The sequence below is a fragment of the Pan paniscus genome, chromosome 5, assembly GCF_029289425.2.
Source record: "Pan paniscus chromosome 5, NHGRI_mPanPan1-v2.0_pri, whole genome shotgun sequence".
Taxonomy (NCBI): Eukaryota; Metazoa; Chordata; class Mammalia; order Primates; family Hominidae; genus Pan; species Pan paniscus.
Genome location: NC_073254.2, coordinates 129,349,359 through 129,374,498, shown reverse-complemented (window position 1 = coordinate 129,374,498; position 25,140 = coordinate 129,349,359). Strand labels below are relative to the sequence as shown.

The 25,140-nt window shown below is 43.9% G+C and overlaps 1 protein-coding gene across 1 annotated transcript in view; it reads right to left on the bottom strand.

The window, feature by feature from the left end:
• Positions 1–10,795: 10,795 nt before the first annotated feature.
• Positions 10,796–25,140, bottom strand: part of LOC100972187 (uncharacterized) — a 190,938-nt gene continuing 176,593 nt past the window's right edge. The window contains exons 41-47 of the mRNA XM_034962679.4: positions 24,843–24,995; positions 24,464–24,595; positions 23,351–23,503; positions 21,715–21,924; positions 17,354–17,474; positions 12,934–13,061; positions 10,796–10,986 (exon numbers count right to left, since the gene is read on the bottom strand). Coding sequence (XP_034818570.4) covers positions 10,813–10,986; positions 12,934–13,061; positions 17,354–17,474; positions 21,715–21,924; positions 23,351–23,503; positions 24,464–24,595; positions 24,843–24,995 — 1,071 coding nt within the window. The 3' untranslated portion in view covers positions 10,796–10,812. The remainder of the gene's footprint in view (positions 10,987–12,933; positions 13,062–17,353; positions 17,475–21,714; positions 21,925–23,350; positions 23,504–24,463; positions 24,596–24,842; positions 24,996–25,140) is intronic.

Genomic DNA, 25,140 nt, shown 5'->3' with positions numbered 1-25,140 from the left:
GCCCAGGCTGGAGTGCAGTGGTGCGATCTCAGCTCACTGCAGCCTCCACCTCCCAGGTTCAAGCGATTCTCTTGCCTCAGCCTCCTGGGTGGCTGGGATTACAGGCACCCGCCACCATGGCCAGCTAATTTTTGTAATTTTTAATAGAGATGGGGTTTCGCCATGTTGGCCAGGCTGGTCTCGAACTCCTGGCCTCAGGTGATCCACATGTCTTGGCCTCCCAAAGTGCTGGGATTACAGGCATGAGCCACTGTGCCTGGCCTTGTCCAGTGTTTTTTAGTCATTCAAGAATCCAGCCTCATTTCATCCCAGCTGGAAGAAAAAGTTCAACATAGTGTTTATAATGTATTATTTTTAAAATTTTCAATTAGTACATAGATTTTCTTAAATATACTTCTTAGAAAACAAATTGCATTTAAATATTATAGATGCGGTGTCAGTCTGCTTTGACCATCCCCAGCCCTTTTCTCCTCTTGCCTTCCTCCACTTACCAGAGTGGTGATACAGAGGTAATCACTGTAACTGGTTTACAGTTAATGGATTTATAATCACATAATTGTATGTACCTTTGGAAAATAATGTCATGTAGGTTTTTTTTTTAATCCTGTAATGTTCATTCACTTCTTGGAGATCTTTCAAAGGTAGTGTATGTGGCTATACCAAGTTTTTTTTTTTTATTTTTTAAGTTCTAGGGTACATGTGTACAACATGCAGGTTTGTTACATAGGTATATTTGTGCTGTGTTGGTTTGCTGCACCCATCAACTTGTCATTTACATTAGGTGTTTCTCCTAATGCTATCCCTCCCCCAGCCCCCCCAGCCCCCAATAGACCCCAGTGTGTGATGTTCCCCTCCCTGTGTCCGTGTGTTCTCATTGTTCAACTTATGAGAACATGCGGTGTTTGGTTTTCTTTTCTTGTTTTCTGTTTTGCTGAGAATGATGGTTTCCAACTTCATGTTCCTGCAAAGGACATGAACTCATCCTTTTTTAATGGCTGCGTAGTATTCCATGGTGTATATGTGCCACATTTTCTTTATCCAGTCTGTTATTGATGGACATTTGGGTTGGTTCCAAGTCTTTGCTATTGTGAATAGTGCCACAATAAACATACGTGTGCATGTTCTTTATAGTAGCATGATTTATAATCCTTTGGGTATATACCCAGTGATAGGATGGCTGGGTCAAATGGTATTTCTAGTTCTAGATCCTTGATGAATCGCCACACTGACTTCCACAACGGTTGAATTAATTTACAGTCCCACCAACAGTGTGAAAGTGTTCCTGTTTCTCCACATCCTCTCCAGCACCTGTTGTTTCCTGACTTTTTAATGATTGCCATTCTAACTGGTATGAGATGGCATCTCATTGTGGTTTTGATTTGCATTTCTCTGATGACCAGTGATGAGCATTTTTTCATATGTCTGTTGGCTGCATAAATGTCTTCTTTTGAGAAGTGTCTGTTCATACCCTTTGCCCACTTTTTGATGGGATTTTTTTTTCTTGTAAATTTATTTAAGTGCTTTGTAGATTCTGGATATTAGTCCTTTGTCAGATGGGTAGATTGCAAAAATTTTATCCTGTTCTGTAGGTTGCCTGTTCACTCTGATGATAGTTTCTTTTGCTGTGAAGAAGCTCTTTAGTTTAATTAGATCCCATTTGTCTATTTGGCTTTTGTTGCCATTGCTTTTGGTGTTTTAGTCATGAAGTCTTTGTTCATGCCTATGTCCTGAATGGGCTATACCAAATTCTTAATTTCTGTGTTGGTATATGTAGTATGGATACCATAATTGACACAGGTATTTACCTATTGAAAGACAAGCTTTTTGCAGTTTTTAGTTCACAGCAACAATTTTACAGACCATCTTTGTACCTGCCACCTTGTTTATGTGTGACTTCCTCCAGAGTAGAAGTGGAGGCGTGGAAAGCTGCTTCATAGGGTTTCCTCACTGAGGATTTTCACAGAGATTGCTTTCCACTTCTCACCAGCAGCAGATCACTTGATATGTGAACAGTTTTTAAATTTCAATATTCTGGTGAGTGGAATGATTTCCTTGGTGAATCGTCTATTTTTCTTTTTTTTCTTATCAATTTGTAGGGGTTTTTGTTTTGTTTTAATCTGAAAATATGCCGGCTGCTAATCCGTAGTGAATAGATTTTTTAAAATATTTTCTTGGCCAGGTGCGGTGGCTCACACCTGTAATCCCAGCACTTTGGGAGGCCAAGGCAGGCGGATCACAAGGTCAGGAGATCAAGACCGTCCTGGCTAACACAGTGAAATCCCGTCTCTACTAAAAATAGAAAAAATCAGCCAGGCGTCGCGGCGTGCACCTATAGTCCCAGCTGCTTGAGAGGCTGAGGCAGGAGAATGGCGTGAACCCAGGAGGTGGAGCTTGCAGTGAGCCAAGATCGTGCCACTGCACTCTAGCCTGGGCAACAGAGTGAGACTCCGTTTCAAAAAAAAAAAAAAAAAATTCAAGTTTGTGTCTCTGATAATGGTTTGTGTCAACCAGTGTACGATCAGGAGACAAGCCACACAATATAAACAGGAAAAGTTTGATATGAAGAGATATTAGCTATAACAGTGGTTTGCAGTGATGAGGCATATTATCTGCAGAATTTAAAGAAATTCATGAAGCAGTAAAAAGAACTTTTTTATTTTTTATTTATTTTATTTTATTTTTTTTGAGACGGAGTCTTGCTCTCTTGCCCAGGCTGGAGGCTGGAGTGCAGTGGCACGATCACAGCTCACTGCAACCTCCACCTCCCAGGTTCAAGCAATTTTCGTGCCTCAGCTTCCCGAGTGGCTGGGATTATAGGCATGAGCCACCAGGCCCAGCTAATTTTTTTGTATTTTTAGTAGAGATGGGGTTTCATCATGTTGGCCAGACTGGTCTCGAACTTCTGACCTCAAGTGATCCACCCGCCTCAGCCTCCCAAAGTGCTGGGATTACAGGCATGAGCCACCTCACCCAGCCAAAAAAGAACTTTAAAGAATACAGAGATAGCAGATGTAGGAAGCAGCCACCCACCCACTCCCTCAAGCTGAATTTCAGAACTCATTAGCGAGCATACAGTCCTGGCCCTCCGGGTGGGGAAGCTCATGGTAGGTGCAAATCCATCTGAGAGAGTGCCAAGGAAGCCATCCATGTTTGTCACACCAGTGGCAATCTTCTGGGAAGTCATCCAAGGTGGTGAGGGGTAAGCCATACATAGGAGGTTGCCACAGTAGTGGCATTCCACTGTAAAGCTGTGAGCTGCTGGAGCAGGGCACTGAGGGTGTCTCCCTAGTGGAGCAAACCAGAGCCAGGAAAAGAAATCCTTCCAGCATCCTGCCAGTTCCCTTACAAAACATCATGCTGCTTCCCCAATACCGAGGCCAGACTTCCCTGAGGAGGCTTTCTAGTGTGGCTTAGTAGGAAGGACCAGGCTCAATTCCTAGCTTTGTGTGAGCTCCAAGTACTGTTTTCTCTAAACCTTTTCCCCAGCCTTGTGTATAAAAGGAGAAACCGTCATATGGTCCAGTGTCGTCATCACAGAACAGGCAATGACAGGTGGATTGGGAGCTGAGGCAAGAAGTTGATAATTGTCACAGTCCACCCCTTTGGCTACTCAGCTTCCACATTTGCCCATCTACACACTTTGACGCTTCTGAACAACAGTGGAACAGCTCTACATTTCCACCTAACAGGATACAGCTATACTTTATTACAAGTCACGTTTGCTCCTTTCCCCAACACGAGAAGCCCAGTACCAGCAGTCATTGTATCCATTGTTGGCTATATGAATTACTCAAGTTCTGTCACTTCCACCAAATGCTCTGTTATCGAAAGACTGATTTGTGGCCAGTGCAGTGGCTCACGCCTGTAATCCCAACACTTTGGGAGGTCGAGATAGATTGGTCTGCATGATACATTGGTTTCATCCAAAAGTGGAAAGCTAAAGCACTGCAGCCCCACATCCAGACCAATCTGTCTTGGGCAGATCACTGAAGGTCGGGAGTTTGAGACCAACCTGGCCAACATGGTGAAACCCCATCTCTACTAAAAATACACAAATTAGCTGGGCATAGTGGCAGACACCTGTAATCTCAGCTACTCGGGAGGCTGAGTCAGGAGAAACTTGAACCTGGTAGGCGGAGGTTGCAGTGAGCTGAGATTGTGCCACTGCATTCCAGTCTAGGCCATAGAGCAAGATTCTGTCTCAAAATATAAATAAATAAATAATAAACCTTACTGTCAATTTAACCTCCAAAAACGTGTATATTAAATTAAAATGGAAGGAGAAAATGAAAATGGTTAGAACATACGAATAAATACATACAAGAGGAAAATGGGAAACATTCAAAGCTACTATAGCCGTCATTTCTACAAACCTTCAACCTCTTTTAACTCCCTATTTGAGATTTATTTTGCCCTTGGCCAGAACCTCAGCTGGTCAGAGTTCTTAACCTGGTGGAGTGACCCAAATACTCAAATTACTGAAGAATCTTGAGTCCTCCTGTGCTACCTGTTTTGGTTGCTGTAATTTTTCATGAGCCTTTACTATTGGATGTGGAAATACTCAGGCACCTAGAGAATCTCCTGTGTTCCAGAAATAGTCCTTTTTGCCTCCATTGTGTACTAGCAATACATTCACTTTGGTAATCAGGATTGATCATTCCTGCCAGTATAGTTACACCTTTTGTTTCTTATTGGTTCAGTGGCATCAGAAACCCAGATGGCAATCTCATCTTAGATCCTACATCAGTGGAACAATCGTTGTGTCTCTGATTGAAGGATCCCCTGGGAACTAAGACTGCCAAACCAGCAAGCTTGAGTTTGCTAAAGTAAGAAGTATAATCATGAAAGGAGCCACTCCCACTTCCACCCTGTGATTCCTAGAACTGTATACTCTGGCTCAAAGCATGTACTGTCATGTGGAACTCCATCCTTTCACTGTGGTATCTGCCAGCTATCATCATAAGTGGGTATTCAGTGAACCATTCCACCTTTCAATGAGATTAACCACTTCTGGGTGTTGGAGTATGTTAATTTCATAGGCATGAGCTCATTGCAGCATTTCATTTGCTGGGAAACTGATTCCATGCTTAGAAGGAATGCTATGGGAAATGTCATGGTAGTGGACAAGGCATTTTGTGAGTAGGTGGATTGGATAGTAGTACTGGCAGAAGCATTATGAGCAGGGAAGGCAATCCATATCCAGAATACATGTCTATTCCAGTGAAGATGAATCTCTGCCCCCTATATGATGGAAAAGATCTGATGTAGTCAATTTGCCACCAGGTAGATGGCTGTTACCCATGGAATTGGTGCCATATTGCAGCCTCAGTATTGGTCTTGGCTCTTGACAGATTGGGCAGTTGGCAGTAGTGCCTGTCAGCCTTGGTAAGGGGAATCCCCTGATGTTGAGCCCACACACAGCCTCTATCCCTGCTACTGTGGCTGCATTATTTATGGACCCATTGAGCAAGTGGTGTAGTAGCTGGGGAATGTGCACTGATATTATAATTAATGTAACTGATAACCTCAGCACATTGTTTTGTCAACTTGATTAATAAGAGCCTCCTCTGCTATGGATGCCCTTTGGTGGGTGTATTAGTCCGAAGCTGCTGATAGACATACCTGAGACTGGGCACTTTACAAAAGAAAGATTTAATGGGCTTACAGTTGTTCCACATGGCTGGGGAGGCCTCACAATCATGGCAGAAGGCAAGGAAGAGCAAGTCACATCTTACATGGATGGCAGCAGGCAAAGAGAGAGCTTGTGCAGAGAAACTCCTGTTTTTAAAAGCATCAGATCTCATGAGACTTACTATCACAAGAACAGCATGGGAAAGACCCTCCCCCATGATTCAGTCATCTCCCACTGGGTGCCTTCTACAACACGTGAGAATTATGGGAGCTACAAGATGATATTTGGGTGGGGACACAGAGCCAAACCATATCAGTGGGCATTAACCTAGGGCACAGATATCTTCAGTCTGTGCCCATTCCCAGAGGTCCATCCACAGATAATTCCCAGACTTCCTTGTCACCAGCCTTCCAGACCTGTTTCTTCCAAGTCCCTATCTAGCCAAGCCATTAGCAGCTACCCATTAATTAGTGTAAGTCTGTACTTCTGGCCATGTCTCAGTTCAGACAAGTGGCCAAAGGTACTCCTTGAAGTTCTGTTCACTGGGAGGATTTTTTTTTCTTTTTGACCACTGTCCTTCAGGGTGGCCCTTGGGTGGGGCTGTAGTGTTTTAGCTATCCACTTTTGCATGAAACCAACATATGCAGACCAATGTGTAAACCAGACTTGATTTTTTTTCTTTCTTGGTCAATTGGTTGTTAGAACAACCCCCAGGAGACCATAGGTATGGGTTGAGGGAGAGAAGGCAATGAAAGCAGAGTTGGTGTTGAAAGAGTCTCAGCCACCTGTTCAAGCAAGCTACGCTACTTCTGTTTTCAGACCTGCTAAAGCAAGCTAAGTCTATTGTGTACCATTTCTGTCTGATGATAGATTGCTGCTTTGCATGTCCAAGTTCATGACTAGGCTAGCTAACAACATCCACATTATGATGGGCAGCTCAGGCCACATGATCCCCTGCCATCCCATGGTTAGGTATTCAGTCTCTACCAAGGCACAGTAGTAAGACAGACTTTCTTAAAAGCAGAGTAGTAATCTTCAGAAGACATAGGTTTGCTTCCCCATGATTCTACTGGTGCTAAAAGAGCCTCCACACAATATCCCTATAGGCCGTGATACTTTCAGTATCGTTGGATCTGCTGGATCATAAGACCCACATGGTAGAGCAGCTTGTGCTATAACTCAAACTTGCAATAGAGCCTTTTCTTGCTCTAGTACCCACTCAAAAATGATAATCTTACAGGTGACTCTAGATGGGCTGAAATAGCACACTCAAATAAAGTATATGTTGCCTTCAAAATTCAAAATGACCTACCAAGCATCATGTCTCTTTAATCATGGTGCACAGTGTGAAGTGCAGCAACTTATCTTTCATTTTGGAGGGGGATATTTTAATTTGTTCCAAATCATTGAACCCCTAGAAACTTCACTGAGTTTCTGAATTATGGGATTTTTCTTTCACCTTTTAGTTTTTATATGTTTTATTAAGCATCTAAGTACTTGCCACATCCTGCTCATTATTTCTAGTCAGCATAATGTCATCAGTGTAGTGGACCAATGTGATATTGTGTGGATTATCATGATGCACAAGGTCTCTGTGGACTATATCGTGGCAGAGAGAAAGAGAACTGACAAAGCTTTCAGGCAAGACTATAAAGATATACTGTGGCTTTGCCAGGTAAAAGCAAACTGCCTCTCATGGTGCAAAAGGCTTTAAGGAAATAACTGCATGTCAAGTCCCAGGAGCATATTAATTTGTTTCAGTAAAGATACTAAGTCTGTGACAGCAGCTGCAGTTGAAATCACCACCTCATTAAGATGTGGAACTGATACTGCCTAGTTATTTTCTAAAATCTGTCTTCTGCACAGGCCAGAGTGGTGAGTTAAATGATGAAGGGATGGTTGTCATCACTCTTGCTTCTTTCAAGTCTTTGATGGTGGCATTAATGCCCAGGGCCATTTCCCCAGGGTTATGGTATTGCTTCTGGTTTGCTTTTTTGATAGGGAGGGAAAGTTCCAGGGGCTTCCAGTAATCCCTTCCTACCATAATTGATTCTTAGCTCATATGTCAAAAAACCAATATGGAAATTCTTCATATTGTTAATTGTATTCGTTCTAATTATTCACTCAGAAACTGGGGAAGTAGTCACAGGGTGGGTCCATGTACCAGTTTGGTCCACTGTAATTCAGACCTGAGCTATGACTCCTTCTATATCACCTTACCACTGTAAGCCTTCATTTTGACTGGTAAGCCACAGTGGTGTTTTGGGTACCCAAGAATTAGCATTAATTTAGGCCCTGGGTCTAGTAACCACCAAAATGTCTGGATATTTTTTTTTCTCTGAAGAACAGTAACTTAAGAAAATGATTGCAGGTCCCTTAGGGAACGGTTTGGAAGAAGATTTATAACATGAACCTGCAGCAGTGAAGGGTCCTTCCTCAAGGAGATCATCCTCCCGTTTGGTCAAGGGCCTCTGGTCTGTGAATTGACTTAAATCTGGAACCTGGGTCAGAGGCTGTGACTCTTCACTGTGGTGACTCAAGTTTTGGCTACTAGACCTATAGATTTTTCTGTTCCATACATGAAGCAATTTTCTGTTATATACAGTAAGCAATCTTATATACATTAAGCAATTTCTGTTATATACATTAAGCAATCTATGATTTCATACCTGGGGACACATTACCAAAGATCTCTGCAGGCCAAGGGATTCTGACTACTGATACATCCCTATTGCCCTTTATAATGGATGTGCCCGCCTTGTCTTTTGCCAGTTAAAGCCTGCCACTTCGCTCTTCCACTTTGGAATCGCATTTTCTTCATTGAAATCACAGGGCCCATCTCAATGGCAATGAGAAACTTGATGAGCTTGTAAATACAACTGTCACTGTAATTTAGCATGCCCCTAATAAAAATTTGTGCTTGATTTTTAGCAATATTATCCCTGTGACTATGAGAAATAAGAGATACTTTTAGGGGTATCATGGAAGCTCTCTGGTTTCAGATGATGAATTAAGCCTAGAATTAAAGGTCATGACTTGTCATTTTCTTCCAGAAGTGCTGAAGTGCATTCAAAAAAATCCACCTCACACCACAGTCTCTGTAGTCAGCATGACTACCATTATAGTCAATGTAGTAGCAATTTAGGCTCCTAAAGGCACATGCTTCAGCAGGTACTTTAGCACAATTGGCCACAGGTAATAACGTAATTGTGATGCCACTGCATGCAAAGAATACTAACATTCCAATTTCCTGTTGGCTCAGCACTGTATTCAAGCCTAAGGTTGCAACCAACCAAATCCCAAGTTCCATCTGTGTTCTGTTTCAGTACATTTTCTGTTGTTTATAACATAATACCTGAAATGGGGAAATTTGGGAAGAAAAGGAATTTATTTCTTAAAGTTACGGAGGCTGGGAAGTCTAAGGTTGAGGAGGCACATCTGGTAAGAGCCTTCTTGCTGGTGGGGACCCTCCATAGAGACCTGAGGCAGCACAGGGTATCACATGGTGAGGGAGCTGAGCATGCTACCCAAGTCTTCCTTTCTTATAAAGCCACCAGTCCCACTCCCATGATAGTCCATTAATTTAACAACCCACAAATCCATTAATCCATGAATGGATCGATCCATTCATAAGGGCAGAGTCCTCATGACCCAATCACCTCTTAAAGGTCTCACCTTTCAGTACTGCCACATTGGGGATTAAATTTTAACATGAGTTTTGGAGAGGACAGACATTCCAACCATAGCAGGTCTATCCTCTGGGAACACCCTGCTCCTGGTACCAGTTCTATATCAGTCATGGGCCAATCAGGAGACAGAAAGCACACAGTAATTCAAACAGGGAAAGTTTGATATAAAGAATTATTAACTATAACAAAAGATTGGCATACTGCTTGTAAGCAATAAAGAGAACTCTAAAGAATACAAGGATAGCGGATGTAGGGACCAGCCACTACCCTTCAGGGCTGAGATCCAGACCTCATTGGAGAGGATCTGGCCAAAGCTTATTGGATGGCTGAGAAATTCACAGAGACTGCAAAGCTATTCAAAGGGGTGCTGGAGGGGACCCGTCACAGGAGGTGCCATGCAAGTGGCACTCTACCATGGAGCTACATGCATCACTGGAGCCAGGCACCACAGAAACTGTATATACTACAAGAACCTGGTGCTGCAGAAGCCATGCACACTGCAAGAGCCTGCCTAGAGGAGCACAAGGTAACCTGGAAAAAAACCCTGCCACCTCCTACAGGGTCCCTCCAGCACCCTCTACTGAGAGCTTAACTTCTTGCCAGTTGGCAAAGAGGAAATATTTATAGGGTCCATATTTGTTATTGCAGAACAGACAATAAAGAATGAATTTGGAGCTGAGATATAAGTTGATAACTGATACAGTATTTTATCATACTGAAGTTTTAGTTCTGATATCAAAGTTACCAATTTTCCTATTGGCTTTTATATTCTGTTTAAAAAATCAGTTTGTGCATGTGTGGCATGTGTGTCTGTATGCATGTGTACGTATGTGCATTTAGATCTTTAATCCATTTGGGATTTATAGTGTATGGGGTAAGGTGATGATTTAATTTATTCCAAATAGCCTCCATGTTCTCTTTAGTTTGAAAAGCCACATATATCGTATTTAAATTTATGCATGTAAATATGTTTCTCTGCTCTGTTCCATTCATCTGTTTATTAATTGCTTTACACAAGACAGATTTTCTTGTCTGAACAAAGGACTTGGATTAGGACTTTATACTAAAGTCTGAGGAAGTATTTGGCATTTGTAGGAAGAATGAAAAGATTGTTAATAGAGGATGGCAAATTTGTTTTCTAAGTGAAACAAATGCTTTAACGTTCATTTGTGTTAATCTCTATTAACATACTTTGGTTTTTCACTTGTTAGTAAACGCTGCTTAGAAGCAAGGGCCTCCATCTTAGCTTTCCTGCTTACCCACTAACTCTAGAATTCGTATTCAGAGGCTGCTGGCTGACCAGAGGCAAAGGCTAGCTTGTAGAAATGCAAATCAGTGCTTAGGTTTTAAAGTCTGGGACCAACCCCTACTTCACCTGGGGTTGGTTCAAGATGTAATCATCATAGTCCTTCAACCCTGTCTTCCAAGTACAGATAAGAGAATTTCATACATAAAATTAAGTAAGAGATTTAATGGCATTTGGAGTCATTTTTATTCATTCAAATACTCATAGAAATAAAGGTTGGAAAAAGAAGATATCATCCAGTCAGCTCTAAATGGGAATCTGGATGGAGCTGTTTGAACCTGAAAAGCTGTCAGTTGAACATTTTCTGCCATATTGGGTAGGAAAACATCGTCAGTTCTTTTTTTGTGTTTAATAGGTACCTGTAATATAAGTAGATATTGGTGTTTATTAAGAACATGGTGAATAATTATTGTTATAGCATCATAAAAAGTCACTGTTATTAATGAGACCAAGATCATTGATTCAGTCTGGGTTAGGCCATATAGTATGCCTTCTTGTCTGTATTTTGCCACTTGTCCTAAAGGGAATTGGTCAAGAATGAATCCATCAGTGGAAAGCCATTTCCAGTTAAGGAAGAAAACACAGCTCATACTTCAAGTAATCTAAAAATTCCTTTTTTATCATTTGTGTTAGTGCAGGGCTAATTTTTAGAAAATTAACTGTATTCTTACATTTCAGCCATGTATAGATTCCTCTTCAATCAGTATTTATCTGACTTGTCTCATAGGCCTTGCTTAAGAAGTCAGACCTGAGATCTGAAGTTCCAGCTAACTGTGTACCTTCCCTGGCCTTGAGGTTTTTTGCTTGGGGTTCCCGTATTGTACATAGCCACTGGGCCAATGGGCCCACAAGACACTTCACTGTAGGGTTTATTTATTTGGTAGGGCAATGTTCATCAATTAGCTTTAGCCTGTCACCCTTCTGAATCTCTCAAATATAATAAATCTTCACTAATGCACTTATCTGCTTAGCAGCCTTTTCAACAAGTCACGATCACCAACACCCCCATGGTATCGCAGCTTTCAGGGTGAAATGGAGATGAAGTGATTCTTGAAAGCCCTTGTGATCCCACACATACAAAGTGAACTTTGCTTCTTTTTGAAAAGGCCTTTTGCAGAAACATACATATAATACAATTTCACATTTTCAAGAAAGATGACTGCACAGAGATTGGTGAGTCAAGCAAATGGTGGACATTAGTAATGTGGCCCTCACTTGGTCAAGATGGTGTTTGGGTATCTTCCCAACCTGTCTTTCCCCCTTCTTAACTGCATGTTTAGAAATCTTGAAACTTTTGATCCTTATAACTAGACCATCAGCTGCGGAATTACACCATCGAATGACTTGGAATGGCATACTTTTCTCTGAAGGAATGATTAAATATTTCCTCTTAATTTTTCATCAGGTAATGGGAAATAATTTTTTTTTTTTTTTTTTTTTTTTTTTTTGAGATGAAGTCTCACTCTTGTTGCCCAGGCTGGAGTGCAATGGCGCAATCTCAGCTCACTGCAACCTCTGCCTCCCAGGTTCAAGCGATTCTCCTTCCTCAGCCTCCCGAGTAGCTGGGATTACAGGCGCCCGCCACTATGCCCAGCTAATTTTTGTATTTTCCATAGAGACAGTGTTTCACCATGTTGGCCAGGCTGGTCTCAAACTTCTGGCCTCAGGTGATCTGCCTGCCTCGGCCTCCCAAAGTGCTGGGATTACAGGTGTGAGCCACCGTGCCCAGCCAGGAATTCTTAAATGTGTTGATTAGATATGTGAATCTCTAGAAGGGATTCTGAAAGAAAATGGAGCAAAGAGTAAAATACTTACTTATTAAAGCAGTAGAGAGGAGGCAGTGGAAGAGGAAGTATATGTTGTTTTACATAAACTAAAAACTGAAACATTTTACGAGTTCTTCAAATACATGCTAATCTGCATGCCAGGAATTTTCTTGGAGGGTAGATTTCTCACGTGTTTTAAAATGACTCCCGAAACTATTTCTGCTCTGTTGGGGAACTCAGATAAGGAGTCTGATGCTGCTAGTTAATTGTTGAAGATGATTGGGGGGAAAAAAGAAATTCAGAGATGGAACACAGCAAGGTGTTGGTACTGATTCCACACCCATTTATTGACTTGTAATTTAGAAGGTGCTGTTATAGGATTATTTCAACATCAGAATTTTCTTATCCAGATTCAAGGCATCTACATAAGCTCCTGATATATAATTTTTCTAATGTAAGTCTGAAGTGACCCAAAAACCATGAAATCAAATTGTAAGGCTTTATTGTTTAATGCATGTAATCAATCTTATTATTACTTACAGTCTGTGGCCTTTGAATCCATCTTGTTATTTTACTGCCTTTGAGATTAGTCTTTAAAAAGCGTTGCTGGGAGTATCTGGATGATGTGGAAGCAGAAGTTGGGGAGTATTGAGCCTGGGATATAAGGTCTATAAAGTTAAAAATGTTAAATTATATCTCTGGTTGTGAATGGATAAACCTAGATTATTTTGATTTTTTATTTTTTTGAGAGTGGGGGCCTCACTCTGTTGCCCAGGCTGGAGTGCAGTGGCACGATCGTAGCTCACTATAACCTCAAATTCCTGTATCTAGATTTAATTCATAAAATTTAGGGCTTAAAATTGGCATCTAACTCAGCTTATTTTTCAGCTTCATCAATTTTGAGCAAATGTGTCAAAACTTGGAGAGAGTTTTTTGCCCAATAGTCACATGACCAAGTAAAAGTGAAGGAGGTGACAAGAGACTTGGACTGTGGTAGGTAGAAGCGGATAGACTGAGAGCTACTCAAATTAGTAGGAGTTGAGAATTAACCAGATTTGCAGGGTGACAAAGAATAGCTCCCAAATTTCTGGCTTAAGCAACTGGATATTTGGCACTACCATTTGCTGAAAGAGCATCTCCCCCACCCCAAAAGTAGGAAGGGAGAAGGATAGGAAGACGGGTTCCATTCCTGTTGAACTTGTGAGCCTGAGACACGTGAACGTAGACATTATTCACTGGACATATGGGTCACTGGATATAGGGGTCTACAGCTCAGAGGAGAGTTTTGAGCTGCAGATGTAGACTTAGCAAACAATGATTAAAGCTGTGGGAAATATGCAATTATTTGGAGACAATGTGAGGTGAGAGAAGAAGGGGCCAGAAAGATCCCTGAACAACTTCAGTGTTTAGAGGTTGGATACAGTAGGAGGAACTAGAAAAGGAGATAGAAAAAGCCAGAGGAAGAGGAAAACCACAAGGAGCAGTGCCAGGAGAATAATTAGGAGAAGGGTGTGGTCAGCTGTTTCAAATGCTGCTGAGACATGAAATCAGTGAGAACTCAGTGTCCTTTGGACTTGGAGACAGAAGTGAAGGTGATCTTGGCAAGAGCAACTGCAATGAAATGGTGGTAAGAAAAATCAGATTGCTGGTGGTGTCGCAGAGACCTATTCTTGGCCCCCAATTGCAAATCTCTCCTCTCTTCTTAGAAATAGACCTCACATTTTTTGTTCACGGCATCCTAGAATAAAAACTACATTTCCCAGTCTCCTTTGTGTGGTCTTGGGGCTAAGTGCTGGCCAATGGAATGTACGCAGAAGTGTCACAAGTGACTTCCAGGAAGCATTCTTCAAGCTTCAAGGGAGGGGTGGGCCCTTTTTGTTGCCTTCCTCCTTCCTATTGGCCAGAAAGCTTAAGCATCATATTGGACCATGAGGTAGTGAGCAACATTTGGAAGCCACAAGTTGAGAATGGCAAAACCTGAGAGAAATTAAGTGAGGTGAATCACGAAAGTGAGTATAGGCAGCTCTTTTAAGAAGTCTGACTGGGAAGAGAAAGACCAGCAGCAGGGGAAGGAATATGTTGTCAAGGCAGCGGGGGCGGGGGGAGCTATTTTACAGTGGATTTTATGATCCTGGCACATACATGATCAATAAGTAATTGTTGGTTGCAAGATTAGAGGGATGCATGGATGGGAAATCCAAGTATGTAGAAACGAAGCAGATAGTTCAAGGCCCCTGAGAAGGTAGCAGCAGATGGGCCCTTTACATAGGGATTGCCCTGGGGAAGAAAAGGGACATCCTTTCCATGTTCACAGGAGGGAAGGAGAAGCAGCAGAGTACAGATGTAGGTAGGCTGGGAGACAGGGAGAAGATGGCATTCCTGTCTGAGGGTTTCTAATTTCTCTGTGAAGTGGGAGATGAAAGGATGAGGCGTTGGGGGGAGCGTATGAAGATCTGAGGAGACAAGGCAGATTTAAAACAGTTGCTGCAGAGAGGAGGAGAGAGCGAGCTGACCCAACCCTCAGCTCCAGTGGAGGAGCAGGTAAGCTGGGCCTAAGCCAACCAGACATCTTAGTCTGTGGCTCCACCAATTTGTTCAAAATTGGCAACATGACCCAAGTCAGTCCAGGCAGAGCCCAATTCTTTTTGACTGTCCCATCTCCATACCCTGCTCCTGCCATGCTGAGCATGAACAGAGACGGAAGCTACAGAGGTGGCTGCCATCTTGCTTCCAAAGAGCCTTGCTTCCTTTCTGCTCCCAGCCTCCTCAGAGCCAGAGATGGAGAGAGTGAAAGCAGTCCTCATGAAGTAGGTCAAACCTTGATGAAGCTACCTTTAGCCAGGCCTCCTCTCAACATTTTACAGTTTTATGAGCCAAGTGATTTCATTTTTTCTTAAGCATGTCTAAAATAATTGATTTAGAAAAAAATCTTCATTTCTCAGGAGTTGCAAAATCCTAGGGGAATCACGTTAATGGCAAGGAAAGAGAGCTCGCCCTTTGAGTGCACCTATGCTTCCAACATGGGAGGCAGGAATGCTGCCATGGCTGCTGCTGCAGAAGACCCCTGGGTCACTTTGAGACTCCAGTTGGGCAACAGCGGAGGAAGGAGGAGTGGGAATATGGCTGACTTTTACTGCTTAGCATTAACAGTATGGTGATAGCTGACTGTGCCCTCAAACCCCTCCTCTCCCTGCACAGGGGAACAGAAGAGGGCTGAGGCCCGGGAGTAACGTCTACCTCTACTTCCTGGGAAAGAAGTTTCCTTCCCACTCCTGCTCCCACCCCAATCCTGGGAATTAGGGTCTCCCCCACCTGCCTCGTGCCTCATTCTGGTTCTCCTTCACAATAGGCAGGTGTTGGAGGATGTGGATGGCAGTTCACTAGGACGCATTATCCCAGGAAGGGATTAGAAAGATGCTTGGCTAAGCTGCAGACAGAGGTGAAAGGGAGAGAAGGAAAAAAATCCCCTGGCACATGGAGAAGACAGTGTAAGGTACCGAACTGCATAGGGTCAGGTGCCAAAGTAGGGCCCTTGTGTGCTCTTGATGCCCTTTGTGTTGGGGCTGGGGCAGCAGCAACGACCAGTAGCTGGGGCAGGGGACACCAGCTCCCAATGCCAGGTCCGGGCAGCAACCCAGAAGCAGGAAGGAGGGCCCTGTGAGCTTTACTGCCAAGTCCAGCTCTGCTCTTAGTAAACCCAAAGTAATTTCATCTGTGACTTTGTGCTCCTGAAAGGCTGTTTCCTCAGCTCATTCACGCTGGAAGGTAGCCAAAAGGAAACACAGATAAAGGGCTAAACACATGTATGCAAGTATAGTAACCAACACTTGCACAATTACTAAGTGCCACTATACTAAGGTGTCAGACAGGAATTATTTCATTTAATCTGAGAGCAAGCCTTTGAGGTGAGTATTCCCATTTTACAGAGAGGCTAATTAAGGTCTGTCTAAGGTCATGTGGCTAGCAGTGACAGAGCCAGAGCCTGAATTCTGGCTGTTTCACTCCAAAGCCCATATACTCAACTATCAGGCTATGTACAGAACAGGAAAGAAGAGACATGGCCAATTATAACAACAGGCCAATCATGGTTAGTGATATTTGGTGATATTTCTAATAGATCTAGAAGAGAACTTAGAATGTATTTAGTCCTCATCTTATAGAGGAGGAAGCTGGTTTAGAGACATCCTGGGGTCTGGCCTCAGCTCCATGCTGCCTGCACTGCTCAGAGAGCTATTTTGATTATTTTCAAGGACACCCCAAACCCCCAGCACCCAAGAATCATCATGTACTTTACGAATCACTCTGAGAAATGGGGTCATTGGTATCCCAAAGCATTAAGATGTCTCAAAATCCAATGAACTGGTTCTGGGACCAGTTTTTTTTTTTTTTGTGTGTGTGTGTGTGTGTGTGTGTGTGTGTGTGTGTTTGAGACAGAGTCTCGCTCTGTCATCAGGCTGGAGTGCAATGGCACCATCTCAGCTCACTGCAACCTCCAACTCCCAGGTTCAAGCAATTCTCCTGCCTCAGCCTCCTGAGTAGCTGGAATTACAGGTGTGTGTCACCACACCCAGCTAATTTTTGTATCTTTAGTAGAGACGGGGTTTCACCATATTGGCCAGGATAGTCCCAATCTCCTGACCTCGTGATCCGCCCACCTCGGCCTCCCAAAGTGCTGGGATTACAGGCGTGAGCCACCGTGTCCAGCCAAGACCAGTTTTTTATGACTGAAACCTTTTAGTGTTGGATGTCAGTACTCCAAGGTACTAAAGTAGGAAGTTTTGACTGTAAATCAGAATTAAGGTTTATCCATTTATGTGTCATTCAACAAACATTGTGGAGGACCCACTCAATAACCACTGGATAGTTATTGATTCGGTCCCCCCTGAGTCCCTGAGACCCTCCTCAGTTCAGACCCCAGAGACTGGGAGGGTTTTCTAGCCAGAGCAGGGGGTATCCTTACCGCCTGACGAGCCCGTGGGGACAGCTGACCGCTGGGCATGGTGAAGCTGACCCTGCAGCTCCTCTACACGCTGGAGAGCATCCAGCTTCTCACTGCGCTCCTGGGAAAGCCGGCTTCTCATCTGAGGGGAAAATGAGAAGCAGAGATTCTTTGTGCTCACTTTCATTTCCTCAGTTCACAGGGGGTTCCTAGGGAGAATGGGTGTCCCAGGCTACCCTGCAAAGAGAACTGGCTCTTAAAGTCCAGATTAGGCTGAACTCAGCCTTCTGAGAATCAAGAACTTCAGGAAGACCAAGAACTTAACCAAAAAGGAACAGTCCGTGGAATCCCTTATACCTTATAATAGCTAGGAACTTATTCACAAGGTTATATCTTTCATGTTTATTTCATCAGATAGGTAGAGGAAGAGGGGAGTGAGGGCCCAGTGCACACAGGGCCTTGGAGGCCTAACCACTGCATCTACAGTGAGGACCTGTCAGAGCCCCTGGACAGTTTCAAACAGAGGAAAGACTTGATCTATCTCCTAAATCTCTGCTCTCAGCTCAGCATCTGCCAGGAGTGCCCTGTTCTGACAAGCCCATCTCCAGAAGCAACCTTTGTATTGACTTGTATGGCTCTCCCCGTGCACGGCTAGCCCACACTCCCCAGCCAGGCAGTGCCCAGGTCCAAAGTGTATCTCATCTGCACAGATCACAGGTGGTTTTGCTTTTTCAATTTATAATCTCCTAATTGTTTTTACTTGTAGAAAAGTAATATATACTATAGTGGTTTGAAGAGTACCCCCCAAATTTCATGTCTACCTGGAACCTCAGAATGTGACCTTATTTGGAAATAGGGTCTTTGTAGATGGACTTGTTAGGATGAGGTCATACTGGATTTAGGTGAGCCCTGAATCTAATGACTGTTGTCCTTGTAAAGAAGATAGGATAAGGATACAGAAACTCAGAGGAGCACATAGGAAGAAGGCTCCATGATGACAGAGGCAGGATTGGAGTGAGGTAACTACAAGCCGAGGAATGCCAGAGACCAAAATGTGACAAAGAAGAGACATGGAACAGATTCTTCCTCAGAGCCTCCAAAAGGAACCAGCCTTGCCAGCACATTAGTTTCAGGCTTCTGGCCTCCCGAGCTGTGAAGGAATACGTTTTTATTCTATTAAGCCACCCAGTTTGTGATAGTTTATTAAGGTAACTCTAGGAAATGAATACACGTGCTAATCTCAAGCATTCAGCCATGTGTATTGTACATCCCACTCCGCCTATATAGACCCAGCCAGAAGGCCCCTGCATAGTATTGCCCTAAACGTTAAAGTGGGCTCTTCCTTATGTCGGGGGGCCCCCAAGCATAGTTTAAATTTCAGAAGATTACCAGAGCTCCAGAGTTAGGAAAACTTCCTAATATAAAGTAGGTCCAAAGTCCCTCTCCATACTGTAGGGATTTGTGTAGGATCCTCATTCCCTACGGGCTGGTGCCAAGGAAACATATCAAGATTTCCTGAGCCAGGCTGGCACTAGGAAACCTAAGAAACACCAGCAAGGAAGCGTGCTTCCTCAGGACCTCCTTGTGTTAGGTCACTCACCCCAATGTCACAGAGGCTGGTGAAGTGACTTGCCCAAGGCCACACAGCCAGGATTTGAGTCCAGGTCTACCTACCTGTTTCCAAGGCTGTCTACCTTCACATTCCCAACAAAAATATAAACAGCCAACATTTACTGAGAGCTATGTATCACACCGTGATTTTGCTGTTGTTTGTTTCGAGACAAAGTCTCACTCTGTCACGCAGGCTGGAGTGCATTGGCACAATCTTGGCTCACTGCAACCAGGTTCAAGTGATCCTCCCACCTCAGCCCTCTGAGTAGCTGGGACCACAGATGCACACCACCATCCCTGGCTAATTTTTGTATTTTTTGTAGAAACAGGGTTTCACCATGTTGCCCAAGCAATCCTCCCACCTTGGCCTCCCAAAGTGCTGACATTATAGGAGTGAGCCACTGCACCTGGCCTGTTTATTTTTGTTAATTTTTTACTTTTTATTTTTTAATTTTATTTTTTAGAGACAGGGTCTTACTCTTTCACCCAGGCTGGAGTATAGTGGCATAATCTTAGTTTACTGCAGGCTTGAACTCCTGGGCTCAAGTGATCCTCCTGCCTCAGCCTCCCAAGTAGCTGGGACTACAGGCATGCCTGTTTTAGGCCTGGTTTTAAGGGCTTTATTTGAATTACCTAATTCCCTAATTTAATCATCCCCCAAATTCAGTGAAGTGAGTACATTGTTTCCATTGTAATGATGAAGAAATCAAAGCATAGAGAAGCCACAGACCTTGCCCAAAGCCACACTGCTGGAGGGCCAGCGGTATGAACCACTCAGTTCCACTCCAGGGCCTGTGTTCTAAACCACTGGTCCCCAACCTTTTTGGCACCAGGTACCGGTTTCATGGAAGACAGTTTTTCCACCGGGTGGGGACAAATGGTTTCAGGATGAAGCTGTTCTACCTCAGATCATCAGGCACTAGCTAGATTCTCATAAGGAGCAGGCAACCTAGATCCCTCACATGTGCAGTTCACAATAGGGTTTGTGCTCCTATGAGAATCAAAGGCCTCCGTTGGTCTGACAAGAGGCGGAGCTCAGGCAGTTATGCTGCCAACTGCTCATCTTCTGCTGTGCAGCCCAGTTTCACAGGCTATGGACCCCTGCTGGTCCACAGCCTGGGGGTTGGAAACCCCTACTATAAGTGACCTCAACCAGGCGCAGGCAACAGGTTAGGACACTGAGGCTCTCCGAGGTCAGACAGTGAATATCTGCCCATGGAGTCAGAGGCCGGAGATAGATTAAAGAAGCCACTTCTGGCTGGAAGGGGCCGGGGGGTGAGGGTGGGGGGCTCGGGTCTTGCTGGCTGAAGATTTCTGTTTAGAGTAGGTAGGCGCAGGGACACTTGAGCTGTCAGGAGAGCTGGAGGTGTACTCTACAAAGGGCCAATGGCTTATACATACATATGGTAAAGTGCACATTTGTTGAGAGAAACCTCAAAATATTTGTTTTGACCACCTCTAGAATATCTGCCATGAAACAAATAATTAACTAGAGAAAACCTTGAAGAAATGAATCTACGAACTTCCCTGTTTTTGTGGTGGCTTTTAGAAAAGCATGATTTGTAACACAAAATTGGGATGCCAAAGTTTTCTTATAGGTTGAGTCGTATTTTTGTTTACTTTTCAGGCAATAAATATGAAATTCTAATTTTTATTCTAAAGCTACTCATTTTCTCTCCCCATTTCTATATAAATATTTTCTTTAACTTTAACTCAATTCAAATTTTAATCTTTTTTTTGTCATTTTTGTAGATAGAATTCTCCTTATTGATCTCTTCCTTGAGCACTTAATTGACCAGGGGCCGGGTGCAGTGGCTCACGCCTGTAATCCCAGCACTTTGGGAGGCCAAGGCAGGCGGATCACCTGAGATCAGGAGTTCGAGACCAGCCTGGCCAACGTGGTAAAACCCCGTCTCTACTAAAAATACAAAAATTAGCTGGGCATAGTGGCTCATGCCTGTAGCCCCAGCTACAAAGGAGGCTGAGGTGGGAGAATCACTTGAATCTGGGAGGTGGAGGTTGCAGTGAGCCAAGATTACGCCACTGCACTCCAGTCTGGGTGACAGAGTGAGACTCTGTCTCAAAAAAAGAAAAAAAAAAACACTTGACCAATAATTTGTCTTTCAATTTCCATCTCCTTCTATCTCTGATGAATGAATTCAGTGATTTGCTCATTCAATGGATATGTGTGAGGTGCCTGCTTTGGAAATTACTTTTTCCTTTTTTATTGAATTACATTGTTTTCTGCTTTGTTGAAACTTGTATTAATCCACATCTACATTCTAGTATTATTCTCTTCTATTTCTTTGTTGTTAGGTGTAGTTAACAAAATACATTGGATCTGCAAACCACTTTTGCCTTTCATTTTTGTCTCTGCAGTTCCTGAAACACTTGAATAAAATCTTCTTGTCATAGCCTCCATTAACACTTGCTGCTTTTCCAGGTTACTGCTTGGAATTTTCTAAAAGATTCCTAGTTCAAAGATGAGAGCTGGGTAGAAACAGGTTTTTCCAGTAGGTTACAGGGGTGCTGAGATTCTGAGCCCTGAGGCAGCCAAGCCACCATGGCCTGCCCAGCAATCCCTGTGGTGTGGGGAGACACTGTGGGGAGAGATGCTACCATTCTCCTGGGCTGCCTATACGTGACAGAGGTTGAGAAACACTGTTGTGGGGGACAGGAGAGAGGCATGGGCATGCAGGGGAAGGATGCAGCAGCCTTCGCTGGGGCACCAGGTGCACTCTGGTTGGACACTCCCTCTTACTGAGGTTTACCTGGTGGAGGTCCCTCTTCATTTTTTTCTGCTGCAGTTGGCCCAGCTTAGAAGCCCTCTCAGCCTCTTTGCTAAGGAGCTGCAGTTGCTGTTCTTTTTGCCCCACATCTTCCAAGAGCTTCTCCATCCTGGATGTTTTCATAAAATGCAGCTGCTGCTGGGTGAGAGCTTCCTGGGTCACTCTATGTTCTAACTCCTTCAGCAGTTGAGCCTGTGGCAGGAAAACGCCAAAAGAAAGGAGAAGGCAGGGAGCCTTTCTTCCCAGCAGAAGGGGGGAAGAGGTTGGAAAGCATAATAACCATCCCCTCCTTTGGGGCTCAGGGACACAACTACATGGTGTATTCCTGGGCTCTAGAAAATGCGGCCCAATGATTCTGTCCTGTGCTAGCCAGAGCACCAGGATCTAGCCTAGCCTGGCGTTTACACTGTGAGCCCTGCAGTGACAGTCAGAGGGAAGCAGAACAGACACCAAAAGCCAGGCATGCGATCACGCCACTGTACAGCAGTGCCAGGGCAAATAATTTGGTCTTTTAATACCCAGATTTGATAATATGTATGTTAGCTTACTAACCAGATAATCATATCTAGCACAAACAACATTTACATTGTCGTGGAGCCTTTGTCAGGAGGTAGCCGTGGAAGCGTTTAACACCAAGGAGATGGGGCCATGCCATACACACAATGGGCGAAGAAAGGAGGTTCTGATTTAGGCTCTGTTTTCCCTTCCAAAAATCTGGGGAAGTCAGACTCTAGATAGTTAAAGAAGGATAAGGGTAGAAATAATTTCGTTCTGTTCCAAAGTTTTTCTAATAAGTATTATCCTGAGTACTAGATGGTCAATACTTAATTATTATTCATATCTGTATGATGACTTTACAGTTTATAATGTACTTTACATAGTTAACTCATCTGATGCAGAATCATGGAGGAATTAGGGTCCAAGATGAACTTCATGCTTTAAATACGCCTAGCTTTCCCAGGCTGTTACTTTAACTCAGCTGTTCTCACTCTAAACCTAGAGTCCCCCTGCTTCATTCATGCCCAGAGGGTTGGCACAGTAAGGAAATGCTTAGGCTTAGAATGCCTTTATTTTGGTGCCGGCCCCTATCGCGCAGCAGTAACTTCTGAAAGTGAGACACAGTATGGATCACTGGGAAAGGATACAGTCTCGCATGGGGGATAATACTGCAAGGCTGGACCACACTCTACTTGCCAAGGATTGTTGTCAACTGGAAGCATGCTTGCCCCATGAAAGCCTGTGTTCAAGGCAGAGGCCTAGATCACAGGATCCCAGGACAGCCTCTAGCAAAAAGATCCTCAGAGAAATGTACACACACACACACACACACACACACGTATGTGATAATGATCTTGCTTAGGAGTAATATTTTCTCAGCCACATGAGTAAGAACAATAGCCTTTTGGCCACCGCCCTTGGTTTCCGGGCTGGAGAGGAGGGAGGAGAAGGGAAGCCCAAGTCCAGGCTATCTTTTCCTGGCTGTGCCATCTGTGTGGCTTCAGGCTGTGGTGCTCTGGTGACTGCTCCTGGCAGCCACAGCACCAAGTGTGGTGGCCACGTTCAGCTTTGCAGAGTTAACTGCAAAGGGAATGAGGAAGAGGCTCTGAGGTTCAGATACCTGGCTGTCCTGCTGCTTCCACATCCTCGCGCTGTCAGCCTGTGCCCTGGCCAGGGCCTGCCTGAGAGCCAGGACCTGCTGACGAAATAAACCCACTTCTCGCTCTGCCATCAGCTTGATGCGCAAATACTCTTTTTTACTTTGAATAGATTCCTGTAAACATCCCAAACACAGTAAGATAGGAAATAGGTTTCCTTTCCAGATTTTTAGTTTCAAAAGCAGTATCTAAACCACTTTCCCATCCATTCTTCTTTCAAACTTCCGGTAGAAGGGAGCTCCTGCTAGTCACTGCTTCCATGATTTTATTTTATTATTTATTTATTTAGAGATGGAGTCTTTCTCTGTCAACCCAGCCTGGAGTACAGTGGTACAATCTTGGCTCACTGCAACCTCTACCTCCCAGGTTCAAGCAATTCTCCTGCCTCAGCCTCCTGAGTAGCTGAGACTACAGGTGCCCACCACCACACCCGGCTAATTTTTTTGTATTTTTAGTAGAGATTGGGCTTCATCATGTTGGCCAGGCTGCTCTCAAACTCCTGACCTCAGGTGATCTGCCCACCTTGGTCTCTCAAAGTGCTGGGATTACAGGCATGAGCCACCATGTCCAGCCTGCTTCCATGATTTTAATTCAGAAGAGGGTAACATATCAGAGTAAATACTTTCAGAAACAGGATGTGAAAGTTTCCAAATAGCTATCAATATGAGCTTTGGACTCAATTTACCTTAAAGCAGATTTCTCACTTATTATTTTGTGACTTCATTTTCCTCAGATACTCATGTATGAAACCCAAAGATATGCGGTATTTTGACAAAGCAGCCTCAAGCCCTTGGTGAAGCCTTTCCTCCATCTTTTCACTTCCTTCCCTTATGCTGAATTCTCTGATCTGTTTTTTGTTGCCCCCTTTGCTTCTGCCCCCTTTCTGTTTCTCCTGAAGTTCTCACATGGCCTGTTCCCAGGAAAAATCGCCAACTGTCGGGTCCTTCAGGATGGTTGGCCCTACCACCTGACACCAGTGCCACTCACAGCTACAGTGACACCATGGCAGCTGCAGCCGTGGAGGCTTGGGATCAGCCATCCTGGGGACTGTCTGGGTCTCCCCCACCAGAGCTCACCTTCTCTGCCCTGCTCAGCTGGGCCTGGAAGCGCGCCTGCTGCACAGCCAGCCTCCAGCGGCCCAGGCTCCTCACTTTGCACACCAGGTTGGCCAGGCTGCAGTTGTCCTGCTCCAAGGCCCACAGCTGTTCCTGCTAAGAAGGCTCATTTTCAGGAAAGGCTGCCCCCAACATTTTCATAGGAAGGGCACAAACCCTAACATCAGAAACATGCCTTCCAGAAGATGACACAATTGTGCAGTGCGTCCCTGTGCCCCCTTTAAAATGCCTGATGCAATGCTTTCTCAGGGAAATCAGGCTGGAATGCTAACAGGGTGAATGGTAGAGTCAGATGCTAGGATGAAACGCTGATATCCCATTGCTAAATGAAATCACATACTTTGGCTGGGTTTTCTTTCATTCCTTCATCGGGGCTGGCAGAGCACCATTTTTTCTTTAGGTCCTTCATATTGTCAATCCCTTCTGTTCTCACTTCACCGATGAGCTCACACACTTTCTGGATCAAATTAAGCTGATTCTCATCCAGCTTCTCCTGCAAATTGCAGAATCAAGTCAAGGAAGTAAAATGGATTTGGGTAGTGTGAAGGGTAGTTGAAGAAAAGCCATTTTGCCTTCTACAACTTAACTTTTGTAAGTAATTTCACATTAAGATATCACCTACTGAGACAATTATTCTG